Raw genomic sequence first — 24395 nt, 5'->3', positions numbered from 1 at the left:
AATTAAGCACTTTTTTCTATTTGCAAGTTTAATTTCATATATTTTTTTAATGTAGTTTCCTAGATTTTTAGTCTAGAGGCTTGGGGAAAGAGAGTAATTCTTCTTTGAGGTAATCTCTCCCAATAAGTTCACAATAAGCACTTTGAGGGCATTAGATTATGTTGTTTTATTTTCATTTACTTTTATGCAATTTATTTTTTATAGCATAAAGGCTTTCAATTCCTTGAAATTTCAATTCTAGAATAATTGTCTCTTATCTTGTTTTCTTTGATGGCAATAAAATTAGAAAGTAAACCCTCATTAAAGGTAATCTTCTTTTGATAAGTCCATCACATGTATACACTTTGCACACATTTACTTCTAAAATGACCACAAATAAGAGTGTAGGTCCCTATGGATTTATATTCAACTTTTAGAGCCAATAAAAATAATAAAAAAATGAACAAAATCTCATGCGCGTAATCTTGATTCCTACATGGTGTGGTTCAAATCATGAACCTCACCAAAAGATTAAACAAATAAATAAAGTCTCCCTAGGGAGCACATAAACTTGTTTTGAAGCTTTGGGACTCCAAATGATGATATCCATGTGGATTTCCATAAAAATCTCAAGCTCACAAAAAATTTCAACAAGCACTTACTTCTAGTAGGGGCTTGCTCATCATATTGATTTGTTCATTTTTCAAAAAATAAAGTTATAGTTAATTTTTCCTAATTTTCTATATATTTTTTTTTGTCTGAAAAAAAAAAGAGTTTTCTAATCTTCACCTATGATCATCTATTGGTAACCATTTTAGGATGAGAGGGACAAGGTGCCTAACACCTTCCTTGTCCCTTAACCGAACATCCTTACCTTAGATTTTTAGGTAAAACATTTCCCCCTTATCTTTAGATATGTGAGTCACTACAAGTCGAAAAACATATTTTTAGATAAAAATCTTTTATAATCTTTATTCACACTTTAATTGAATGGTGACGACTCCTAAACTCGTGTAGATGAGTTCAAACCTCTCCAAAGGTTTCGAAGCTCACGTATCTACAATAGGTATTTGATTTAATGAAATGAAAGTATTATAGGTATTTAATATTTTAAATTGATGTGGATCCCAGTCAAAAATTTATTTGGTAACAAATTTAATAAAGTAAGATTTCCTTGGAGTTGTCGGAACTCCAAGAGAGTTTTGTAATAAAAATGCAACATTGAGGTCTACTCGGTAAATCTCTTTTAAAATAAAATACAAAACCGACGATCTAGCCCCCACTGACCAAAAATCTTGGCTCCACCCCTGATTTATAGAAAATAAAATATTTTCTCATGACCAATAAGTGGTGTGTGCTGTATTTTAAAATGATTTTTCAATTTTTATACTATATGCCAAATAAATTAGGGAATAATGTCTCGACCGCTCAAAATAGAATCTACACCATCAAGTTAATTACAATATCTAGTTCTTAAATTGGGACATAGGAGGATAAATAATTTTACCAATAACAAACTTCAAGAAAGTATGAGAAAAATTACAAAAGCAATGTTAATTTCATTGTTTATTATCAGAATAATGATAGTAATTTTTCAAAATTACAAAAAATGATTCAAAACTTTAAACTATTCAACATTTTTTGAAATTTTTGTACCATCCAACATCGCTTAAAATTTTAATAATTCTCTACATCAATTGTTGAATTGTTTCTCTACATCAATTGCTGAGGTTTTCGCGACTTCAATAAAACACTGGATACACCAAAAATATATATAGGATTATTTTAGGAGTATTAAAAATAGATGAGAGATTTCATAAAATGTTGGACGGTCTCACATTTTAAATTTCTTTTGGTAATTTTCAAAAAGAATATGTTTTTATAATAAATAATAAAATTAACGTTGTTTTACTAATTTTTTTGAATATTATAATATATTTAAAACTTGATATCTTGTCCCATCTAATCTCTCAAAATATCAAATTGACTTGTCAATGGGTCAAACCATTTGAATCATTTAGAGTTATTTATTGATATGTATAGGGTTGCACTCCATGTACACATAAGACAACTCATAAAGCAACAAATCAACACAGTCGTCGGATTTAAAGATGATCCAACGGCTCATGTTATAAAGTAGAGAAATTAAAGCACGTGGTCCTAATAAAAATACTTACAATTTTAAGTATTTGTAACTACCTCCCCACACCCATTTCATCCTCTTCATTGTCGTTCTGCACTGTAAGTGTTTCATTGAAGACAAAGAGAAGAGAGAGAAAGAGAGAAAGTGAGCGAGAGTGTGAACGAAAACGAGAATGAGAGAGATCATCAAACTCGAAAAACTGTATAAGCCTTCTCAATCTATCATAAGCCCCCCTGAGAGTATTAGAATCATAGATCAAACTTAAAAAACAAAAATGGACAATTTCAGCCAAGAATCCCACCTGAGATCTGAAAACATTTTCACATACAATTCTCCGTATTCCATCTACACCATGGCCATCTCTTCTTCCTTACAAACAACCCATCGTATCGATGTGGGAAGTTTTATTGAAGATCTCACTAACAAGGTTGACATCCTCTCATTCGATGAAGAAACCCTGACTTTCAAAATCGATCCCAATCTCTCCTTTGACCACTCTTATCCCCAAACCGAGATCATGTTCCATCCCATCACCACCACCAACAACTAATCTCTTCGCCATCTCCTCGCATCCTCAGGCGATTATCTTCGTCTATGGGAAATTAAGGAGAATTCCATTGAGCCAAGATCTATTCTCAACAATAGCAAGATCGACGAGTTTTGTGCTCTACTAATTTCCTTCGATTGGAACGAAGTAGAGCCGAGGTTGATTGGTACGTTGAGCATAAATATTACTTGTACAATAAGGGATGTGGAAAAGAAAAAAAGAGCAAAAAAAAATCGTTATTTTTTATTTATAATAACCTGTGAAACGGTCGAGGAAGAGACAAACATTTTTTCCATACGGACGAGATTTCCATTACCAAATAAAGGAGAGTATAATTCGATAAGATCAAGTTGCCGTCAGGTTAGCGAGAGAAGGAAAGATAGGAAGAAGAAGAAAGAAGACGTTTTAGAGAGAGATGATAAATGATGGTTCAATTTACAGGCAATATCTTGTAAACTGGACCAAAACCACCTTCTCCAATCTTGTTTTGAACATCAAAGTCGTTTGTGGTAGCTTTAATTTTCTTTAAGGTGAATGAACCGATTTGTAGGTCTAGACCTCTCATATCTGTCCAAAGAAATATGTTAGAAAAGAGGTATATCCTCAAGTTCTTGCATTCTATACTTCATTCTTGACATAGTGATCCATGGTCATGCAACTAGAGACATTTGAAAAGCAGATAATGAACTGAGAGTAAGATATGTTCTAATAGATTATTGAAGGCGGATCAATTCTTGCATTTTTTCGTCACCAACTTCGCCGCCTAAGAGATGAGGGTGAGAAAGAAGTTGTGAACGAGTCGTTCTTCCAGTAGAGAAATGAAGAAGACGAAGTGTACGAGTTGATTTAATTACGGGGAGGTAAAACTAATTTTGAAAATTTTATTTGGTAAGAAATTTTTGTAAGTTTATAACCCATCTCGTTTGTAGATGTTGTTTTAATCCGATGAACCAAACAAGTTGTGGAGATATGAGTAGAAATAAGTGTACATAGAACGCGACCCATATATATATTTAAATAATTATAAATCTTTTTCTTATAAAATAAATTTGATTAATAGATGATTAGTTAGATAATCTTATTATGCATAGATAAAAACTTTTAATCTATTTAAAAAAAATTAATTATTTTATATAAAAGATATATAATCCAGTTGATTCGGACAAGTTTTTATAAACTCGTTCAATATTTTTAAAAATATCGAGTGAGTCATATCGAATTAGGTTCAGTCAATCTGATGGACGGTTCCCATTGAATATCTTGCCCCGTCACTTCTAGGTCTTGGATGAGTTGGAATTTCGATAAAAAAACTCCGAAAATCTTCAAATATTTTTCAAAGAAATATCGAGTTTTGAGTCATCGTATCCAACGAATTAGAGTCGCTCAAATCAATCTGATGGACGGTTCCCATTGAATATCTTGCCCCGTCACTTCTAGGTCTTGGATGAGTTTTATAACCACTTGGAATTCATTCGATAAAAATAACTCCTTTTTAAAAACCTTCAAATCGAAGTTCTTTTGTTTGAACTATTAAAAAACTAATTATTTTATATTAAAATCACAAAACCCAGTTGACTCAGACAAGTTTTTATAAACTCGTTCAAATATTTTTAATAAATCAGATGAGTCATGTCGGAACTTACCGAACCAAAACGATTGACGATTCACATTGACTATCTCGCCCGGTCGTTCCGGGTCTTAAACGAGTCTAAAAAAACATGTAGAATTTGTCCGATAAAAATAGCTCCTTTTTGGATTGGATTTAATCGTCTCTTCCCTTTCTCTTGTTTCGTGTTCGACCTATATTTTTCACTCCGAAACTGACGAAGTAAGATCTCTCTTTGTCTCTGATCTACCATTTCATATATGTAATTTCGATCATCTTCTTGTAATTTAAAAATCTCTAGGGTTTTTTGAGTTAGTATGGGTAAAGGTTTTACTGATTTGGGTGTTTCAAGAAAAAACGATTGAGATTATTAGCTAGTTTTAGTGTTTGTTATTTTGAAATTTTTTTTCTTGCAAATTGCCATTTAGATAGGTCAGATCGATTCTATACTGTATGATGGATTTATTCAACTTTTTCTGAAGTATGGACGTTGGATTTGTTTCCTTTTATTAATTTTGTTTGTTGGGAAGAAATAATTCTTGTTTATTAGTGTTTAGAGTTTGAATTTTCTTAGTCTTGATGGTTCTTTTTCAGAACGAGTCGTAAAAATTACTCTTCAGCAACTAAGTGGGCTTGAATTCGAACTGACTGGGCAACCCTTCATTAATTTTAATTTGATTCCTTTTTACAGTTAATGTTCACTAAAATAGGATGTTTTTATGCTTAAAATTGTACAGAATTGTAACCCAATGAACAAAAACTAAGAATACATACTTCCTAGTAAATATATTTCAAGGGTTGGATTCCGTTCACTCGAGAAATGATACAAAATCTTGACTATGTAAACAAAAAATCTAACAGTTGAAAATTATCCTTGAGATAAGTATCATCGGGATATGTATTGTTGAGATACATGTAAAAATCTCAATCTTAGATTTTGTGTTTACACGATCAAGATCTTGTGTCATTTTTTGAGTCAACGGAACCCAACCCTTATTTCAAATACCTGTTATTTATCTAATGGAAATACTCACTTTAGTAGTAGGTTGGAATTTTTTTTTTTTTTTTATATGTGGAGTGCTGAATATGAGGAGCGTTAATGTGCCAAAAAGAAGTAACTTACTTGTGTAGCAAGGACTTCTCTGTAAGAAGCATGGGTACGATAATATAATTACTTGTGTAGAAGTGGATGGAGACCTATATGTACTATTGGTTATAGTTTTGACTATATTATTCTTGATCAAGAAGTAATTCATTTTTATAGCTGAGATAAATCAAGAATATAATTCTGAGAGCTTCTTTCTTGCATATGTGATTTTTTATTAATCTTCTTCTTATCCTTATGTGATATCTTTCAGATTAGAGACTCGTTCTTCAGTGAAAACTTCTAGATTTAAAAGCCTTTGTCAAGCCAGATCAAGACAAAGAAGGGCTACATCTTTGCAACAGATGATCTCTTACAATTTCTTATGAGTTTTGTGCAATGTCTGGGCTACTTAATGTATACCTCTGTTCTTCACATAGCCCTTTAAATGTTTAAATGTTGTACTATACATATTGGTTGTTAAGTGTGCGTGTGCATGTGTGATATGTCTTGTGAAGAAAAAATCCGAGCATTATGGCTACTTTGACTAAGAAATAGTTGATGCCAGTGGTTGTTCTATGCTCATCTTTCAAAATGTAAATGTGAGGTGTGTAATATGTCTTGTGAAGAAACAATCCGAGCATTATGGCTATTTTGACTAAGAAATAGATGATTCCGTTTGTTGTTCTACGCTCATCTTTCAAAATGTAAATCTGATGTATCCACAGACTCAATAGTTATTGCATCTCTCATAACTTACATTAATGTTGTTTGAGTTATGAGACTTGCGGGTATACCATGCAATAGACTGCAACTTTTGTTTTTTCAGTATGCGTGCTTGGGCGAGTCAATGTTTCTTTTTAATATGATATAATCTTATTTTTCTTCTATATTTTTTTCTGTCCTTGATATTTTATCTACTTAATTTCTTTTTTATTAGTATGTTTTTAATTAAGTATTTGGATAAACCAAGCTTCCCACCATGTCAGTTAGACATGAACGCACTATAATTCATTCGTGTATGGAACATTGTTGCTATCTGATGATCATATAGTTGGTTTTGTTTGCCATTCCCTTTAATATTTCCAAGAATTTTTTTTTCTTCGTGTAAAACTTATGTAACTTCTGCTTGCAGTCAGCACTCAACGGATCGACTTCAAATCTTCAGGACACCACAGGACGATCTTTTACATCATCTTTTTCTGCCCAATCTGCAGCGTCCGCCCCTGTTTTTCATCACAGTGGTGTGGAGATTCTTCTCAATTTTTCAACTTTATATTTCTCACAAATATATGTCATCTTGCGTAATTGAAATATCTTCTTAATAGGATCCATGCAAGGACTTCATAGCATCCATGGTAGCTTCAACATTCCCAATATGCCTGGCACACTTGCATCTAGAAATTCAACCATAAATGGTTCCCCAGCAAGTGGTGTTCAACAGCCCACGGGAGGCCTCTCAAGTGGACGATTTGCTTCAAACAATATCCCTGTTGCTCTCTCTCAGGTACTTGTATAGAAATTTGTGTGCATGTAACACATGGTCCTCTCATGCTTGATGTGACATAATAAATCAAGAGAGCTTCTATTGCAACTTTAACTAAGAGCACCCCAAAATGTGTGATTCTTTGTGAGAAATTTCCGTAAACATGCTCAGTTTATAGCAAAATTCTGGTGTCAGTTCACTGTTCATTTTAATTCTCAAAACATGTTTTCCAGTGAGATTGTCACTTTAATAATCAGCGATCTCACTGATATATTACCTACGAGATTGTAAGTAATATCAAATTCAAATACCCTTGCTATTTTTAATGGTGAGATCGCTGGTAGTTTATAAAAGTGACGAACTCGCTAGAAAAAATGTTTTGGGAATTAAAATCAACAGTGTACTGAGGAATCAGAATTTTGTCTTATTCAGTGCATGAAATGGTAATTTATCCATTCTTTGTTGGTACCATATGATTTGATGTGTTATTAGTAAAAGTTGGTGGGGCAATAGAATCTCCCTAAATCAATATTTTGCTAAATTTCTTTTCTTTTTCGGTTCTGAAACTTGACTTTTATACTCATTTTACCTTTGATATTCAGATATCTCATGGAAGCTCACATGGACATTCAACAGTCACAAATCGAGGAGGTTTAAGTGTTGTTGGAAGCCCTGCATTTAGTGGTAGCATGAATGCTGTCGGTGGTTCAATCCCTGGGATTCCCCCAACATCTGCTGGTGTTAGTAATCGAAGTGCTGTTCCAGGATTGGTATCTCCAATTTTGGGAAATTCTGGTTCTCGGATTACAAGCTCGATGGGTAACATTGTTGGTGGAGGCAATATTGGGAGGAGCATAAACTCTGGTGGTGGATTGTCTGTTTCAGGTCTTGCATCTCGCCTAAACTTGAATTCCAGTAGTGGTTCTGCTGGTCTGGGTGTCCAAGGGCCCAACAGATTAATGAGTGGTGTGCTTCAACCAGGTATTGATTTTCACGTCGTAAGAGAGTGTTATTATGTTAATTAGTTTGATAATGACTTAAAGAATATTCTGTTTTGTCATTTAGACATTTTCCCTTCTTTTAAGATGCTTCCTTTTGATTTTTCTCTTACAATTTGCGGACGATACTCTGGTGTTTTTGGACCATTCGAGGGATTAGGTGAGAGTGTTGCGTGTCTTATTGTGTTGTTTTGAGGCTATTTCAGGATTACATATCAATTTGCAGAAGAGTAAACTTTTTGGGGTTGGAGATGTGGCCGCAATTTTGGGTTGTAGGCATGATACTTTACCAACATCCTATTTGGGTTTATCGTTGGGAGCTCCCTATGATAGTAACAAAATTTGGGAAGGTGTGATTGAGAACACGTGGAAGGCCAAATATTTATCAAAAGGAAGGAAAGTAACTTTGATCAAAAGCACCTCGACAAGTACACTGATATATTTTCTCTCCCTGTTCTCATTTTCTAAGTTCGTAGAAATCAGATTGGAAAGGTTTACGAGAAATTTTTTGTGGAATGACAAGAATGGTAGGAGGAAGTACCACCTGGTAAGATGGAATTTGATTTGCATGCCCAAGAATAATGGGGGGGTTGGGGATTAGGGGGCCTTAGATGGGTTGATAGAGCGTTTTTAGGGAAATGATTTTGGAGGTTTAGCGAGGAGGGGTAGTTTGTGGAGGAGGGTCATTATGGCTAAGTACGGGGTGAAGAGGTTAGGTTAGTATAGCGGTGAGGCTAAAGGCTCGTATGGGTGCAGTGTGTGGAAGGGGATTCTTAAGGTGAGTAAGGACTTTGAAGGAAATATTAGATTTAGAGAGGGCACGGGGGACAAAATCAGATTCTAGGAAGATATTTGGTGTGACACATCGTCTCTGACAACTCAATTTCTGCCTTTGTACACTTGTTCTCTAAAAAAGAACTGCTCGATCCAGCAATGTTTGATTCGCAACGACTCCATTTCTACTTGGGATTTGGAGTTCAGGAGAAACTTTAATGATTGGGAGTTAACATAGGTGACATCTTTCCTTGACCTCTTGAATTCTTTTCATCTCAATGAAAGCGATCAGGATAAGTAGGAATAGACGAGGGCGAAGGATCTGAGATTCTTTGTCCGCTCTTCCCACAAGTGGCTTATTCTTTTCGCTGAGCAATCCTTCTCAGAGTCTATCATTTGGTCCAAGTTAGTTTCTTCTAAAATTTCCTTTTTTGTTTGGTTGGCTTCCTTAGGGAGGATTCTTATGATGGACAATTTGATTGCACGGGATTGGATCACTCCCAATTGCTGTTCCCTTTGTTTGAGGGGATGTATTTTAATTCACTGCTCTTTTTCTCATGATATTTGGTCCATTTTCCTTCGGTTTTTTCATATTAACTGGGTCTTACCTCGGTAGTTCTTCTTGTTGTTAGTAGAGTGAGCCAATAATGCTTTCTCCTCCAGAAAAAGATACCTTTGGACTATGCTTTCCTCGGTTATTGCTTGGGGGTTGTGGAATGAGAGAAATATCAAGGTGTTCAAAAGTAAGGCGAGAAGCTCTCATGGCGTTTTCTAGGAGATCTTGGGCTTTTTGTACCTTTGATTAAATTTGAACATAGAGTTTGCGGGGACTACTTTCAATGACTTTGTTTTTAGATGGAAGTCCTTGTGTAATCATTGATGTTTTGGAATTTTTTTTCGTTCGTTTTTTGCTTTTCTTTAAGGGTCTACCTCATCCTTCTCTTCTTGTATTTCGTTCTTCCTCCTTTCTTCAATATATTTTATACTTATATAAAAAAAATCTTATTGGCAACGTTTAGTCTTAGCTGTTGTAATCTTCTTGGAAAATCTCTCTCATACTGATCCCTCTTGCAAAATTTAGCATAAAACTATAAAAGATCTGCACATGCGGGCAAAGAACCGACCTCGACTCAGTTCTTTTATCTTGTAGTCAAAACTGGCTTTTCCACACTAGGACAAAAATTTGCTTGAGTTTTCTACTCACTATCAATATTAGTGTTTGGAGTGAAGGACAGGATTCTAGAGTTTTCAATGATCACCGGTTTTTTTTATTGTTTATATATATCTAAAATGCTGAAAAAGTTTGGTGGTTGTGTTTTGAGCAAAATACCCCCGAAGTCAAAGTTCAAGTGAAAGAATGTCCTCTATGCTTTTAAAGTGTTTGTAAGGTTTGCTTGAATTGCTTCTGTACAACACAATTCAACCAAAAAATTTCATGTTTTTTATCAATTTTTTTTCCTGCTTTGTTTTATTTTATGGCTGAAATGTATGAACTAAGTTGAAACAGTTCAAATTATTCATCAAAATCTAGTTGAACTATTTTTCTATATCAGTTACATCGGTCCAGGTTATGAAATTTCCAAATTCATTCTCATTAATTAATATATTTAAGTTGATTAATAGAACCCACGGTTGATTCTAATGCACTTGATATTTCTCTTGGGCAAAACGTAGCCTACTTCTCATTGAATTTGTTATTTTAGTGTAATTTTCTATTCATCATATGTAGGCTCATTTAACGGGTGAAAAAAATAGAGCCTTTTTTTCCCCAATGTTTTTTAGAGGGTATCTTTTTATGCAAGGAGCCTTATTTTTTTTTCGTATGGGAGAATTTATATTAATTATCTTTTGTCTGTTTCAAACTATTGTTTCTTTTATATTTTTCATTTATTGTTTGCCGGTTCCTTGTAGAAATCTTAGTTCTTTCTGAATTGTTGCATTAAATTGTTGTATTTGAAACTTATATTTGACGTAAGTACATGGATTCTGTACTGGATTCAGGAACACCGCAGATGATGTCTATGATGGGAAATTCTTATCCTACTGGTGGAGGACAACCAGGGAATAATTACAGTTCAATGGGAATTTTAAGTGATATGAACTCCAATGACAATTCTCCCTTTGACATCAATGATTTCCCTCAGTTGACTGGGCGGCCTAGTTCTGCTGGAGGGCCTCAAGGACAATTGGGTATTTAAAAAGTCAACCTTCAACTACTGAATGCTTCTTTTTTATTATATATATATATATTTTTTCTGACCATTAACGCTTTAATTTTTCAGGTTCACTTCGAAAGCAAAATGTTGGTGTTAGTCCTATTGTCCAACAAAACCAAGAATTCAGCATCCAAAATGAAGATTTTCCAGCATTACCTGGATTTAAAGGTGTTTTATTTTTCTTTGGACCTGGATTATGATACGGGCATTATTGGACAAATATTTGCTATAATTAAAGTAACTCCAACAGGGATACCCATCTCCATCTCAATTAATGGGTAACCATGTGTTTATGAATAGTCACTTTGTATATTCATGGGGTATGCACACCAACCGTGCTACTCAAAATGACTATTCATAAATATTTTAATATTTTTTAATTCAACCCAAATTTCAAACAATCTGAAATTTTAATATTTTTTCAGCTAACAGTCTGAAACATTTTCCCTAAAAAAAATGGAGATGTTGCATCTTGTTACCCAAAATGGGTTGTGAAAATCCCACGATCCAAAATGGATAGTGAGATGGGTAGTGCGTTGGAGACCCCTATTTTTGTTTTCATGACCCAAAATGGCAGTTGAGAGGGGATGGAGTGTGGGGTAAGTCGTGTGTTGGAGTTGCTTTTACAACCATAACTTGTCTATCCACAATTTTGTATGTTATGTTAGGTCTAGTGGGTCATTAAAAAATATTTCATCCTTTTTTTTTTTCCCTTTCATGAGCAGAACACTGTTAGTTCAATTTGTGGGCATTATGTAGTGAGGGGATTGAACTATTGATTTATGTTTTGGGGATGTAGTGTTAGTAACAGTGAAGAACATAAAACAAACAATTATATTAAATGGTATTTTAGAAATACCCCTTTTAAATTGTTGATATTAGGGTTACCCCTTGCAAAATGCAAGCTTAGGTTTACCCCCCTTGAATGTAAGTCAACGTTGCATTTTCTTGATGATTTAACAGTGAAATTTTGATTTTTTTCAAAATGCTCTTCAAATACTTAAATTACTAATTTTGTTAAATCATCAAGAAAAACAAGCGTTGACTTACGGTCAAGGGGGTAAGCCTGTCATAAACAATTTAAGAGGGGGGACATTTTTAAAATACTATAATTTAAATTATGAATTTATGATGGTACATCTCTTATAGAACCCGACAATGGAGAACTAACATAAATATCTAATGACAAGGATAAAAGACTAATCTACCTGTTTGTGATGTAACACATGGTACATAGCAGGACATGAATACTAGTCAAGCTGCTGTATAGAAGTATATGTAGTCATGCTTGCCTTGTCCAACATGAACTCTTAATTTGCCTTTACCAATAGCCTTGTTGAAAGCAATGATCCTATATATGAGTGGACCCCGAAAAGTGTATAGAATGTACCCACCTCCAAGGTTGGGAGTATGTGGGTACAACTTTGTAGTTTATGCAATATTTTAGAAGTTCGAGCACACATGTGTATATTTTCTGTGCAATCCGTTGTTTGAGCTTATTACAAATTTGCTCATATGGTCTTCTACTACTTTTAAATTTGATTGCAATAATCTCATACAAGAGCAATGTATCTTTACCTTTGAATTCATGTACTAAAATTGAAAGCTTTTTTTTTTGTTGGTATTTTAGAAACACCCCCCTGTAAAATTGGTGATATTAGGTTTACCCCTTTGCAAAATGCAAGATTAGGCTTACCCCTCTTGATCGTAAGTCAATGTTGTATTTTCTTGATGATTCAACGGTGAGAGTTTAAATTTTTCAAAATGCTATTTAAATACTTGAATTATTGAAGCAAAATTTGGAAAAGAAAAAAATTTCACTGTTAAATCATCAAGAAAAAACAACCTTGACTTATGGTCAAGGGGGAAAAACCAAATCTTGTATTTTGCAAGGGGGTAAACCTAATATTGCCAATTTTACAGGTGGGTGTTTCTAACATCCCCCCCACACCCCTTCTATCTTTTTGATGGCATCCGAATGATTGCTTAGTTACAGATTTATACTTACATGAAGTTAATCATGCCAGGTGGCAATTCTGATTTTGCAATGGATTTGCACCAGAAAGAACAATTTCATGATAATGCCGTGTCAATGATGCAATCCCAGCAATTTCCAGTGAGTCCTGGCTTCCTTGTGGAAGTTCTTTGTGCTTTTTTTGTGTCTGGCCTTAACATTTTTCTTGCTTTTAGATGGGTAGGTCCGCTGGATTCAGCTTAGGAGGAACATATTCATCTCATCGCCCACTGCAACAGCATCAACATATTCCATCAGTCAGTAGCACTGGGGTCTCCTTTTCACCTTCCAATAGTCAAGATCTTCTTCAGTTACATGGTTCTGATTTATTCCCATCTACCCATGGAACTTATCACTCACAGGTATGGTCATTGGCTGCCATTAATAGTTCATTGCATATGTGGTACAATAGACACCAAGTTGGAATATGGTTTTAAAATGACAAGGGAGAACTTTGGAAAAGACGGAAAAGAAATGAGAATAAAATATGATAAATAAAAAAATAAAAAATAAGAATTGAAGTTATGAAAAAAATATAATATATATAATACATTAGACATTTATTCTAAGTTTTCAATATATTTTTGAGTAAAAATAATACTATTGAATATCTGTGCATGATAACTTTTTTTCACATATATAATTATACATGTTATGATGTTCAATTTTTTTAACCATCATATCTTTTGAGCATAATAAGATACTTGAAACAATTTAACGACCATAACATCAAGTCCCACATTAAACAACTTTCATAGACCAAAAGTATAAACAACCATAAGGTTATAAAGCTTGACCATATGCTTATAAACAAATGCTTTTTTTTTTTCTTGAAAAAAAGAGTTTAAAATGTAAAAACGCTTTTTTTTTGTTGTTGTTGGAAAAAGATGAGTTTGTTTTTTTATTGTTTTAATTGTTAGAGTTACAAAATGTGTTTTAAACGAGACTTTTAAAAAAACAGTTTTTTTTTCTTATATTTACCATGTGTTATTTTTTGTCTGTACCTTAATCTAAAATTGGTCGTGCTCTTCTCTCTTGTTTTCACATAGGTTCAGACCAACGGGCCATCTAGCATTGGATTAAGACCACTAAACTCTCCGAATTCAGTTTCGTATGATCAGCTTATTCAGCAGTACCAACAGCAGCAAAACCAGGCACAGTTCCGCCTCCAACAGATGTCAGCTGCTAGTCATACATATAGAGATCAGAACATGAAGTCCATTCAAGCAGCACAAGCTTCTCCCGATCGATTTGGGTTGCTTGGTTTGTTAAGTATCATAAGAATGAGTGATCCCGACCTCACATCCCTTGCACTTGGGATTGATTTGACAACGCTTGGGCTAAATTTGAATGCAGCCGATAACCTTCACAAAACATTTGTGTCTCCATGGTCCGAAGAGCCTGCCAAGATAGACCTGGAGCATAACGTTCCTGAATGTTACTATGCGAAACCACCACCCGAACTACATGTGAGCTATTCCTGACCCTTGGTATGAGTTACATTTGTTTGATCTTGTAGCATTTTTTTACTTTAATTTCTGTTTTGGTGGATGCAGCAAAGGTACTTTTCAAAGTTCCAGCTGGAGACACTGTTTTATATCTTTTACAGGTTTGCATCTTTTTTGTACCTATTTGTTTTAATTAGATAGCTGCTATTGGGGCCCCAACTTTACTTATTACACCCGAATTAAAAATAAAGAAAATAAGTGAATGGTTGAGAATAAGTTAAGGTTGGGGTGCCAACAGAAGCTCTCATATTTTATTTTTTTTTGTGCTAGATTTCTATATGTAAAGAATTGAAGTGTGTTTTAATCTTTAATTCGGATGTGATGAATAATTAAAAATTTGGAGGTGTAATAAGTAAAAGTTGGGGTGCCAATAGCAGCTATCTATAATTATTATGGCATGAAGTTCTAAATGCTAGCTAAATGATGGTAATATGTTTCTGTTGTGCCTGCAGTATGCCAAAAGATGAGGCCCAGTTGTACGCTGCTAATGAACTGTACGTCTCTTCATGAAACCTTCTGTTCTTTATATAGCTGCTCAATTATTATTAGGTTTTGAAATGTTCCCATGTAAAGAATCCATGCTTTTTTTTTAATTCTTCTTGGTGGAACTCCAAGAAAGAAATCTCTTTTTTAGGTAAAGGGTGCGGGTGTCTCAGACCAAGAAACACTTTTTTTCCCCAAAAAATCTTGTAGGCCCTGCTTGGTACACCATACAAATCATTTGCATTTGCAATGCAAATGTTTTGTGTTGAAAAATTTACTATTGCTTGGTAGCCATCAGGAAATATCTTCATAAATCATTTTTCGTGTTTGGTTGATAACTTGATATTTGTAACACAAAAATTTCGAAGTGATTTATTGTTAAATAAAAAGTGGAAATTACTTTAACCTGTTCGATCTTAGGAAATAAATTATTTAAATTAGAAAAGTATCCTAAATATAAACTTGCTACATTAACGTACATACATTACAAAAATATTGCTATATTTACATACTAGAATTACAAAATTCTATCATCAAAGAAATGATTCAAACTATAAAATACTTCCTGTACTTGTTACAAGAACAAGTACATGAATTTACAAAACCCTATGACGAGCGATATTGTTATAAAAACATTTCTTAGGGGTATTTTTGTTATTTTAATATACAAGTAAATGTATCTTTGATGAGATGTAGTTTTCTGAATTGAAATGCATGCTATTATAGCTAGTACCGAGGACTATTTTTTGTAATTTAAAATTTTCTCTGTGGAGGGGTATTTTTGTAATTTTAATATGTAATAAAATCTAACTTTGATGACAGGTGTTTTTGTAAAATTTTGTGTATATATTGCAGTGACAAGGACTTAGGGTATTTTTGTAATTTGATTATTTTTTGATAAGGAATATTTTAGTAATTTTGAAATATGTAAGTTGGAGTTGAATAATTTTGCAAATGATTAGCCATACTTTTTATGCTGCAAATGATTGAGTCCAGCTAGCCTTACTAAGGATTTCATCCTCACTAAGGGTCCTTGGCCTCAACTTGTGGCATCCAAAAACATGATCCAATGCTTCTGTGTTGCAGAGGATTAAATTCTATGAACTTTGAAAAAAAAAAATTCCTAAAAAGAATTATTTTTCATCGTTGAATTTCAGTTTTAAGTTTGGGAGTTATGTGGAAGTTCGGTAGCCACCGTCCATTTTCAAAACCTTGGATCAAGTTTAAAAAAAATTGTTTTCCGATTTTTTTGTTTGTTTTGGATTTGACTTTTTCAAAGCAACTTAGAGGACTGTGGTGTTGGATTGCTGAGGTGGTAATCCATTTGAGCAAAACGACCCTTAGTAAGGCTCAAATCGTTACTTAGGAAAATGTTTCTCCAAATAATTTGCTGATATTTCTTAAAGAATTTAGGTGATCCATGCTGACTTTTTGCAATGCAAATCATTTGCATTGTGTAACCGAGCACTCATAAAATTGATTTATTTGCAGCATACCTATGGAAACAACTATTTGGAAACTTTTATGTGCAGTGTACCTAGTTCATCTTGGTTAAATAGTTGTGTAGGGCAGTGGGGACAAAATGATCTAACATCCAAGTGTGAATGAAAACAACTAAGAGCGTCATTAACCATTGTTTTGCAGGTACACTAGAGGGTGGTTCTACCATAGAGAGCACCGGTTATGGTTTATTAGAGTTCCAAACATGGAACCACTTGTAAAGACGAGCACATACGAGAGAGGATCTTACCACTGTTTTGATCCCAACACATGGGAAACAATTCGCAAGGTCTGGGCTTTGTAACAAACCTTCCCAATTATTTTGAAATATTATTTTTTAAAAGTACTCAGTTTATCGTGTTGTCGTGTTGCAGGATAACTTTGTTCTTCATTATGAAATGTTGGAGAAGAGACCAGGGCTACCTCAACATTAGCTTAACTGTCTTGTCTCTTCCCATGTAAATTATCACACACCCCTTAAGGGTATGTTGTTCACAGTGTAGTTTACTTTTCAGCTTTTTTTTTTTTTTTTTTGTACTTCCCTTGTTTGCAAATGTATCAATTGTTGTATTCATGTTGTTGCTTTATCTGTAACCTACCCTTCCTTTGCCAGGCTCTATTTTCTTACCAATGTTCTGTTGGTAGCACTCAAACATGTTTGGTTGGGCCATTTTCACATTTTAAAGAATCAAAAGGGTATTATAAAGGGTGAATTACCATCTCATGAGCTGAATTTGACGAATTTACGATGCTGACACACTGTTCATTTTAATCACCAAAAACATGAACAATAACGAATTTGCGATTCCGGCTCATTGTTTATTTTAATTACCAAAACGTGAACGATAACAAATTCGGAGGTTTTAAAGTGACAATTTCGCAGGTTTAAAGTGATTATTTTGCTAAAAATAGCGAAACTTGTGAGATTGTCACTTTAAACATGTGAAATAGCCCCTTTAAACTTCCGAATTCGTTATCGTTCAGGTTGTGGTAATTAAAATGAACAATGAGCCGGAATTGTAAATTTGTCAGCAATTGATCACGTTTTTGTAAATCTCTCTTCACCATAGAGATCTTCCTACAAAAAAAATCAGCTCATGCGAAAACTTCTAATCCATATAAGGGCTCTTTATCTTATTGGTGTGTTGAGGTGTAATTTCATCTATTGGTGCGTTAAAGTAAAATCTGGTGTGGCAATAGAAGTTCTCTAAACAAGAAGAAATGCCCACTTCATAGTCTATACTAAACAGAAGAAATTCTCATCCCACACTCATATTGGACAAGTTAGTCTCTCCTCTCTTATTCCACACTATTGTGTCCTCTCAATCTCTCTAAGCTCTCTCCCCATATCCATCTTTCAGCAATTCAGACACTCGAACTGCTAAACTCTGCTTGGCTTCGGGTGAGACACCATGTTTTCCAATAATGGACTCAAGCACCGCCTGCGACAATGGTTTGTTCTCTATAACTGCCTTCCCCACTTCAGGTATGGATCCATCTTTTGAGAATCCAATCTACATTTCACACATACAAACAAAAACACAAAACTAAAGATTATAAAGACAATAAATGAATAAGCTAAGTAACGATTTGGTGGTGTCGTACCGTTAGAGTTCCAAGTGGGGACTGTGTGAACAAGATGGAAGATCCAGGGGGGAAGGTTTCTTCCTTGAAGACCTCTTTGAATTTCTCTACAGCTTTGGCTTCTGCTTCAGTGTAAATTCCCACAGCATTCCAATATGCGACACAGTTCTCAGTCACCTTTTCTGAGTACTGGTGACCCGTTAATGGCAAGATCATGGTCACCCTTACGAATTTCTCGAAGGGACCTTCAACCAGATCGAACAATTTGAGCGTCAGATCCATTGTTTTTCATCATCAGATAAACATCTCATAATCAAACATGTTAAATTTTTATTTTTAATTTTTAATTTTTAAAGAACATGTCTTGATTGAAGAAATGGTTCATGATAGATAAATACTTATGAAATATAATTCACAAAGCCGATCCCATTAATCATGATAAGATGTAAATGATGATGATGATGTTCAGCCTTTCCATGGATACCTTATTCATCAACCTTGGATTTGACCATTTTCATCAAAGGCTTGACACCTTAATCTTCTTTACCCATTGTCCTTGTTCATTATGTAAAATACTTAAATCCAATGGTAAAGAAGTTCAAGTTGTATCTATAGAAAAATTCATTAAGATCCCGTAGAAAAATGTATCCGTAGGAAGTTTATATTGATCTCTAGAAAATCGATAATGCTCTCTAAATAAATTTGGATTTCCTCATATTTCAATCTTAGTGACCAAAGCGTGAAGTGAGTGCTGGTACGGGCAATGAGAGATCGTTAATGTTCAAAAAAATCTTATGATGTGGAGCGCTTTCAGAACAATATTCATTTCTTTTTAACTTTTTGTACTCTATTAACAATTATTCAACCAGTTGCACGTAGGACTTTTCAAAGGGTGGTGCATGCGACCGTGGGATTAGTCTCACCCAAAGGGTGGGGATACCCAAAAAAAAAAAAAAAAAAAAAACAGAGAAACAATTACTCTCTCTTAAAGAAAATTTCACTTGAAAGTCTATAATTAGCCATCTTTAGTAAAGTAAAACTATTTTACTTAGCTTTGGCGCCATTAAAAAGCCAATCATGGATTCATATATATATTTTTTTTATTAAAAGAAAACACATTTCTGACCAACTTAGTAAGGAAAAAAGACCTTATTAAAGCTCATCCACCGTCAAAATATGGCCTCGAGATTTGTTACAAACTTGAGGTCTTATTTTGAATCTCGAGAACTTGTTTTGACAATGGATGAGTCTTAGTTAGAACTTTTTTCCTTTACTTATGTTAGTAATACTAGTTGGAATCTTGTAAATTGGTAAAATACTTTGTACCTAACAAGTGAAATTTCTTTTGGAGAACAACAAATAGAGGTAAGAGTAGGACACGTATCTAAATAAAATACTATATCATATCACTAATCCTTTCCTTACTAACTTAGCAAGATTTTAAGCCTTGTTAATAAGGGTCGTTTTGCTGAAATGGATTACCACATTGGCGATCCAACACTACAGCTCTCTTGATTTCGTGGAAAAACTTTGATTAAAAAAATAAAATAAATTCTTTTGGACTTGATCTAAGGTTTTGAAAATAGATGGACACTGAACTTTCACCTAAATTTCAAATTTCAAATTAAAATTCAACAGTGAAAATAATCTTTTTTTTTTCAAAATTCATAGAATTTTGTCCTCAACAACCTTGAATCATCGTATCATGATTTTAGCCGTGAAATACTTTCTAACTTAGTAAGAATAGTTGGACTCATTATATTCCTGGGATTCCTAAAAACATTATACTCCTTGGGATTCCTAAAAAAAACCCTTTGGTTTTTAGGGTTTTGTTAACGTATCCCTAGACCAAACTATAAAGTGCAATAAATACACTTTGGTAATTGAAATCTGAGGGTATTTTGGTAAAAATAATAATTTTTTAAAGGTTAATTTCAGTACAAAATTCAATTTCTTAAGTGCATTTATTGAACTTTAACGTGTGCCCACATGCATAGTCACAAAGTAGGAGTATGGGTTTAAATTGGCAAGGGAAAATTTCGAAAAAAAACGTTGAAAAAGAGAGAGGGGTAGGAAAAAAACAATAAAAATAAAAAATAAAAAAATATATATTAAAACTTAAAAATATATCTATTTAATGAAAATTAATAAAATCAAGTTATTATCACCAGATCCCATATTTTACATTTATGACTCGCCAAATTCTACTATGTATCAAATCTCACATTGAAAAAAAATGCAAAAAGTGTTTATTTTTTTTCCTTGTAAAAAATAAAAAGTAAAAAATGAAAAAGAATAAAATGGTATTTTCTGACACAAATGAAAAATTCGCATTTTTTATTCATTTTAATCATCAAAGATGTAAGATGCGTGATTTTATTTTTCCTCTAAAAAAATCGTAGTTTTTTGTTACTATGCCCACACGTTAACAATGTTGGAAAAAATTTAGTTTTTCTAAATTTTTGTGATCGAGTGGGTTTATTTGAGCTACGATTTAAGTGGGTTCCACAATTTATTTGAGACGAGACCACTTGAAAACTTATTCTTCTCATTAAAGAGATTAATTTCATGTATTTAGTTGTCTAAAATTTATTTTGAGTGAATGAAAAAACGATTCCAAATAACCCTTACTAACCATGATTTATTATATGTGGATTGTAGAACTATTGAGTTTATTAGTGAAACTCTTTAGTCCCACATCGAATAGGAATAAGAAAATTGTCTAGTTTTTATATATAACTTCTCATATCACTTAAGTGTATATGAGAGAGAGACTTATATAAGCTCACACACGCGCACAAGAGCCCTATGGGCTCAAGAAGAATTTAATCCATTGGTCCAAAAAAAGGTCTGAATGCGTGCGCAGGGGGGGGGGGTTTGCAAATTTCGACAATTTGGCTTTACGTGTTGGGCTTGGGCACTCTTTAATTCCTTTTTTTTTTTTTGCAAGAGACACCTTGTCTCTTAATATTCTATAAATAGGTCATTTCGACCTTAGTTTTTTCATTCAAATTTTTTTCTCTTTTCTGCTATTTTAACGTGCTTGCATACTGATTTCTCGTTTGCATTCGTTAAGAGTATAACCTTTGCGTTCAATTCGTTAGACGTGTGGATTGAAGTGCTGGTTCTACACGTGTGATATTGTTGTATCCTAAGAGACAATTGTTCATTGATCGTGGGCACCAAGTTGTGGAACAAAATTGTCTTCAGGACATTGTGTTCAACACAAACCTCGATCAATCTTATTTTATTTAATTCTCGAGTATATACCGAATAACAAACAAATCCGTTGTTTTCAAAAGAGTCGTGATTGTGTGACTAAATTTTTTTCACTCAATCTATACTTGACCGACGTTGCAAGAGAAAAGAACCATAAATCTTTTTCTTCGAGATAAACAAGGAAAATATCAATAATTCTATGCCCTTGCCACGTCAATCGAGTAGGGAAAATTTAGAGTTAGAAAATCATTGGGAAGTTATATTGACACGCCATGAAACTCTAAGGGTGGGCCAAAGTAAAAGAGAAAAAAAAAAAATTCATGGCACTCCTCCTCCTCCTCCAATCTCTTTCCCTCTTTTTTGTTTTCTTCTTCTTCTTCTCCTCTTCCTCCATTTTCGTTGATTCTCCTCCTCTTGAGTCATCGAAATCATTGGAAAGTGAAAGGAGTGCCTGCAATTTTATTTTTAGAGATGTTCCTAAAAATTGGAGGGCCTTAGAGTTTCATGGCATGTCAATAAAAATTTCCCAAAACAATAGGATTTTTAACAGGGATCTGCTATTACCACACCAACTTTCACTAACACCCCCACCAACTTTGCACAATTTTTTAATAGGAACCTATATGGCATTAGCAAAAGTTGGTGTGTCAATAGTAACTCTCATTTAAAACCTATCTCAGTCGTGGCTCTGAAAAACAGCGTAAAAAGTAGTTGGAAGTTAGATAATGAAAGCAAAGTGACATTATTAATCTTTTATCTTCTTTAGAATTAGCTTTAAAGAGGTCGTAAAACAACCTCCCATCTCAACCGTTCATTTGATGAAGATCGTAAAACATCGTTTGAGGATTCAGTCACTTACCTGTAACGATATCCATGTAGAAATCCACGGAATCCGTTAAATCATCAGCAGATTTGCCTTTCCATTTAACGGCAAGAAACGGAATGGCTTTTTCTTCCAAGTAAACGCCTATAGCCGTAAATTTGATAAACTTGTCTTGGATTTCCAAACCCCTCACCCCTGCGCAAAATAACCAAATCGGCGTACTATTAGATTAAAACACAAAACATTTGCTTATAACAAACCAATCTATGTGCAGACAACCTTTTAATCTTAAAATGATCGACTGATTGTTGTGTTGTAAGTAAAAGTTGGTGTGCCAATATAATCTCTAGAAAAAAACCAAAGACTAATATTAATGCCTGCTTGTTACTATATTGAACGGAAGGTGCGAAGGTTAAGACCTGCGCCACCAAGAAACAAGGTGTTGGTTGAACCGAGTGGTTTTACGGTTGATGGGAATACGTAATCTTCGACTTGCAATTCCGAGACAACCCGCTCCAGAGCCATCTCTCTCTCTCTCTCTCACTCTCTCTCTCTCTCTCTCTCTCTCTCCTTCTGGTATCTAATAGAAATAAGTAAGGACTCTGTTTATTGCCCTAGTATTTGGAGTCAATAACCAAAATGCCACTGCTCAAGCTGAATGGTAGAGAATTAGTTGGAGTTAATGTAGTTTGTCAAAGTTGTTGATAATAAAAGTCTACTTGTTACTGTTTTGTAGGTTTTTTTTTACTGCTCTTTTTACGAAGTTGTTGCCAAAGAGTCCTATATAAATAGGGGATGTGGTATTGAATAAAGGCATCATAATTTATCCTTTACTTTATCTGACTTGGAGGTCTAGGGTTGCCTCAAAGCGACTCAACTTTTCCTTCACCTTAACTTCTTATTTCTCAATCTTGAAAATTAGGTGGACATAAGAAGAAAAAATCGAGTATTTTTTTGTTTGATCGTCCTCGTACAAGGGCTGTTATGTTCATGGTTTTAAAACTCGGTTTTGCGTCTCGTCTTGTCTAGGCTCGATACCAAGTTGTTTTGGACGAGTTATCTGATATGTTTGAGACGTCTAGTTTTTAAAAAATAAAAAAATTGAACGTGAGGTATTAAATCTTGATAAAAAAAAAGTGACTTGTGAGTTGGTCTCATTCAGCTCCGATACTGAGTTAACTTGGACGATATGTCTCAGTCTCAGACAAGTTTTAAAACCATGGTTATGTTAGCACGTATCAAAATCTTACAACTGAATTCAACTCATTTATTAAAAGGATAATCACTTTTTTTAAAAAGTGTTGAGTTATATCTTCTATTTTTTATGTTGGAGAGTTGTCATGAATTCAACCCGGATTCTTGATGATCCGTTAATGACTTGTATTACCCCCTGGCCGAAATTTTGGATCCATTTGATTTGGGTTTTGATTCGATCTGTTCTATCCTCTATGTAATCCTAAGTATATAAAGGGTATTTTTAGGGTTCTTTCTTAGGGTGTAAGAAAGAGAAGAAATCCTACCCACATTATTAAAGAGATACAAGAGGTAGAGGAAGGTTATAAGCTGGTTCTTTGATTGATTAATATAGTGAAACTACTACTTTCGCTCGTGGACGTAGGTTAATTCTGACTGAACTACATATATCTTGTGTCTTGTGTGATTGTTTATGTATTCTTGTTTAATTTATACTTCAGATCTGTAGGTTTGTTTTAACAAAAAGTTAATTAATTGTAAAAGAAATTTACAAAAATTACAAGCCCCACCAATTAAATACGCTGGACTGTCCAGCATCTAGCCTTTCCAACATCTTCTAAATGCTAAGGGGAGTTGGCTGAGAGTATGTGCATTGTAATAAAAAATACTTTCCTTATTAATGATATGTTACTAGGAGTCGTTAACCTTAGATGAATTACAAAATTGACAATCCAACACTACACACCTCTAGATTTCGTGGAAAAACCAAGATGAAAAAAAAAAAGAAAGGATTTTTGGACTTGACCCAAGATTTTAAAATGGACAACTACTAAATTCCCATTGAACTTGCAAATTTAAATTTAACACAAAAAAATAAACTTTTTAATTTTAAAGTTCATTGGATTTTGTCCTTTACATTCCTGAGGCATTAGATAATGTTTTTGGATGTCACAAGGTGAACTCAACGACCCTTAGGCTAGCGTTACTCCTTCCACTAAAATATAAAAGAATCCTAAAATGTCGGACAACTAAGCAAATTGAAAAAACATTGAACAGTTCAATGTGTTAATCGTTTTCAATAATTTTTTGAATTTTTTAATAATTAATTAAAAATTAACCTTTTAAAAAAAAATTCCCTTTCTTAAATAGGTAACCTGACACAATTCATGTAACTTATTTAATAAACAGGTTAGGTTCTGTTGCATTTAGGTTGACACACATAACTTGTGAACACGAC

The 24395-nt window shown here is 33.8% G+C and overlaps 2 protein-coding genes and 1 non-coding gene across 4 annotated transcripts; 1 reads left to right on the top strand and 2 right to left on the bottom strand.

Moving 5' to 3' along the window:
• The first annotated feature begins 4379 nt into the window (after positions 1 to 4379).
• On the top strand, positions 4380 to 16955 carry LOC147384646 (putative NOT transcription complex subunit VIP2). Of its 2 annotated transcripts, none has more exons than XM_086424800.1 (14): positions 4380 to 4497; positions 5634 to 5776; positions 6495 to 6603; positions 6688 to 6866; positions 7448 to 7826; positions 10619 to 10807; positions 10900 to 11001; positions 12861 to 12949; positions 13024 to 13209; positions 13903 to 14316; positions 14404 to 14456; positions 14808 to 14849; positions 16483 to 16627; positions 16713 to 16955. In XM_086424800.1, the coding sequence occupies exons 2-14, from the start codon at positions 5759 to 5761 to the stop codon at positions 16770 to 16772; spliced, it is 1965 nt and encodes a 654-aa protein (XP_086280926.1). In that variant the 5' UTR covers positions 4380 to 4497; positions 5634 to 5758; the 3' UTR covers positions 16773 to 16955. The 2 variants fall into 2 exon arrangements, with proteins under 2 accessions (XP_086280926.1, XP_086280925.1); XM_086424799.1 differs by having other exon boundaries at positions 13897 to 14316.
• Positions 6523 to 6603, bottom strand: LOC147384647 (small nucleolar RNA snoR35). Its single transcript, XR_015173167.1, has one exon. It is a non-coding gene; the product is annotated as a small nucleolar RNA snoR35 (small nucleolar RNA).
• A 586-nt stretch (positions 16956 to 17541) lies between the features above and the next one.
• Positions 17542 to 22543, bottom strand: LOC147384645 (chalcone--flavanone isomerase-like). Its single transcript, XM_086424801.1, has 4 exons — positions 22384 to 22543; positions 22001 to 22159; positions 17944 to 18167; positions 17542 to 17852 (listed from the first exon to the last, which is right to left on the bottom strand). The coding sequence occupies exons 1-4, from the start codon at positions 22487 to 22489 to the stop codon at positions 17670 to 17672; spliced, it is 672 nt and encodes a 223-aa protein (XP_086280927.1). The 5' UTR covers positions 22490 to 22543; the 3' UTR covers positions 17542 to 17669.
• Between the last annotated feature and the right edge of the window lie 1852 nt (positions 22544 to 24395).

This window comes from Akebia trifoliata, chromosome 15 (genome assembly GCF_017979445.1).
Source record: "Akebia trifoliata isolate Shusen 1 chromosome 15, ASM1797944v1, whole genome shotgun sequence".
Classification (NCBI taxonomy): domain Eukaryota; kingdom Viridiplantae; phylum Streptophyta; class Magnoliopsida; order Ranunculales; family Lardizabalaceae; genus Akebia; species Akebia trifoliata.
Note: the sequence above shows the minus strand (reverse complement) of the source record. Positions and strands in the feature narration are given on the sequence as shown.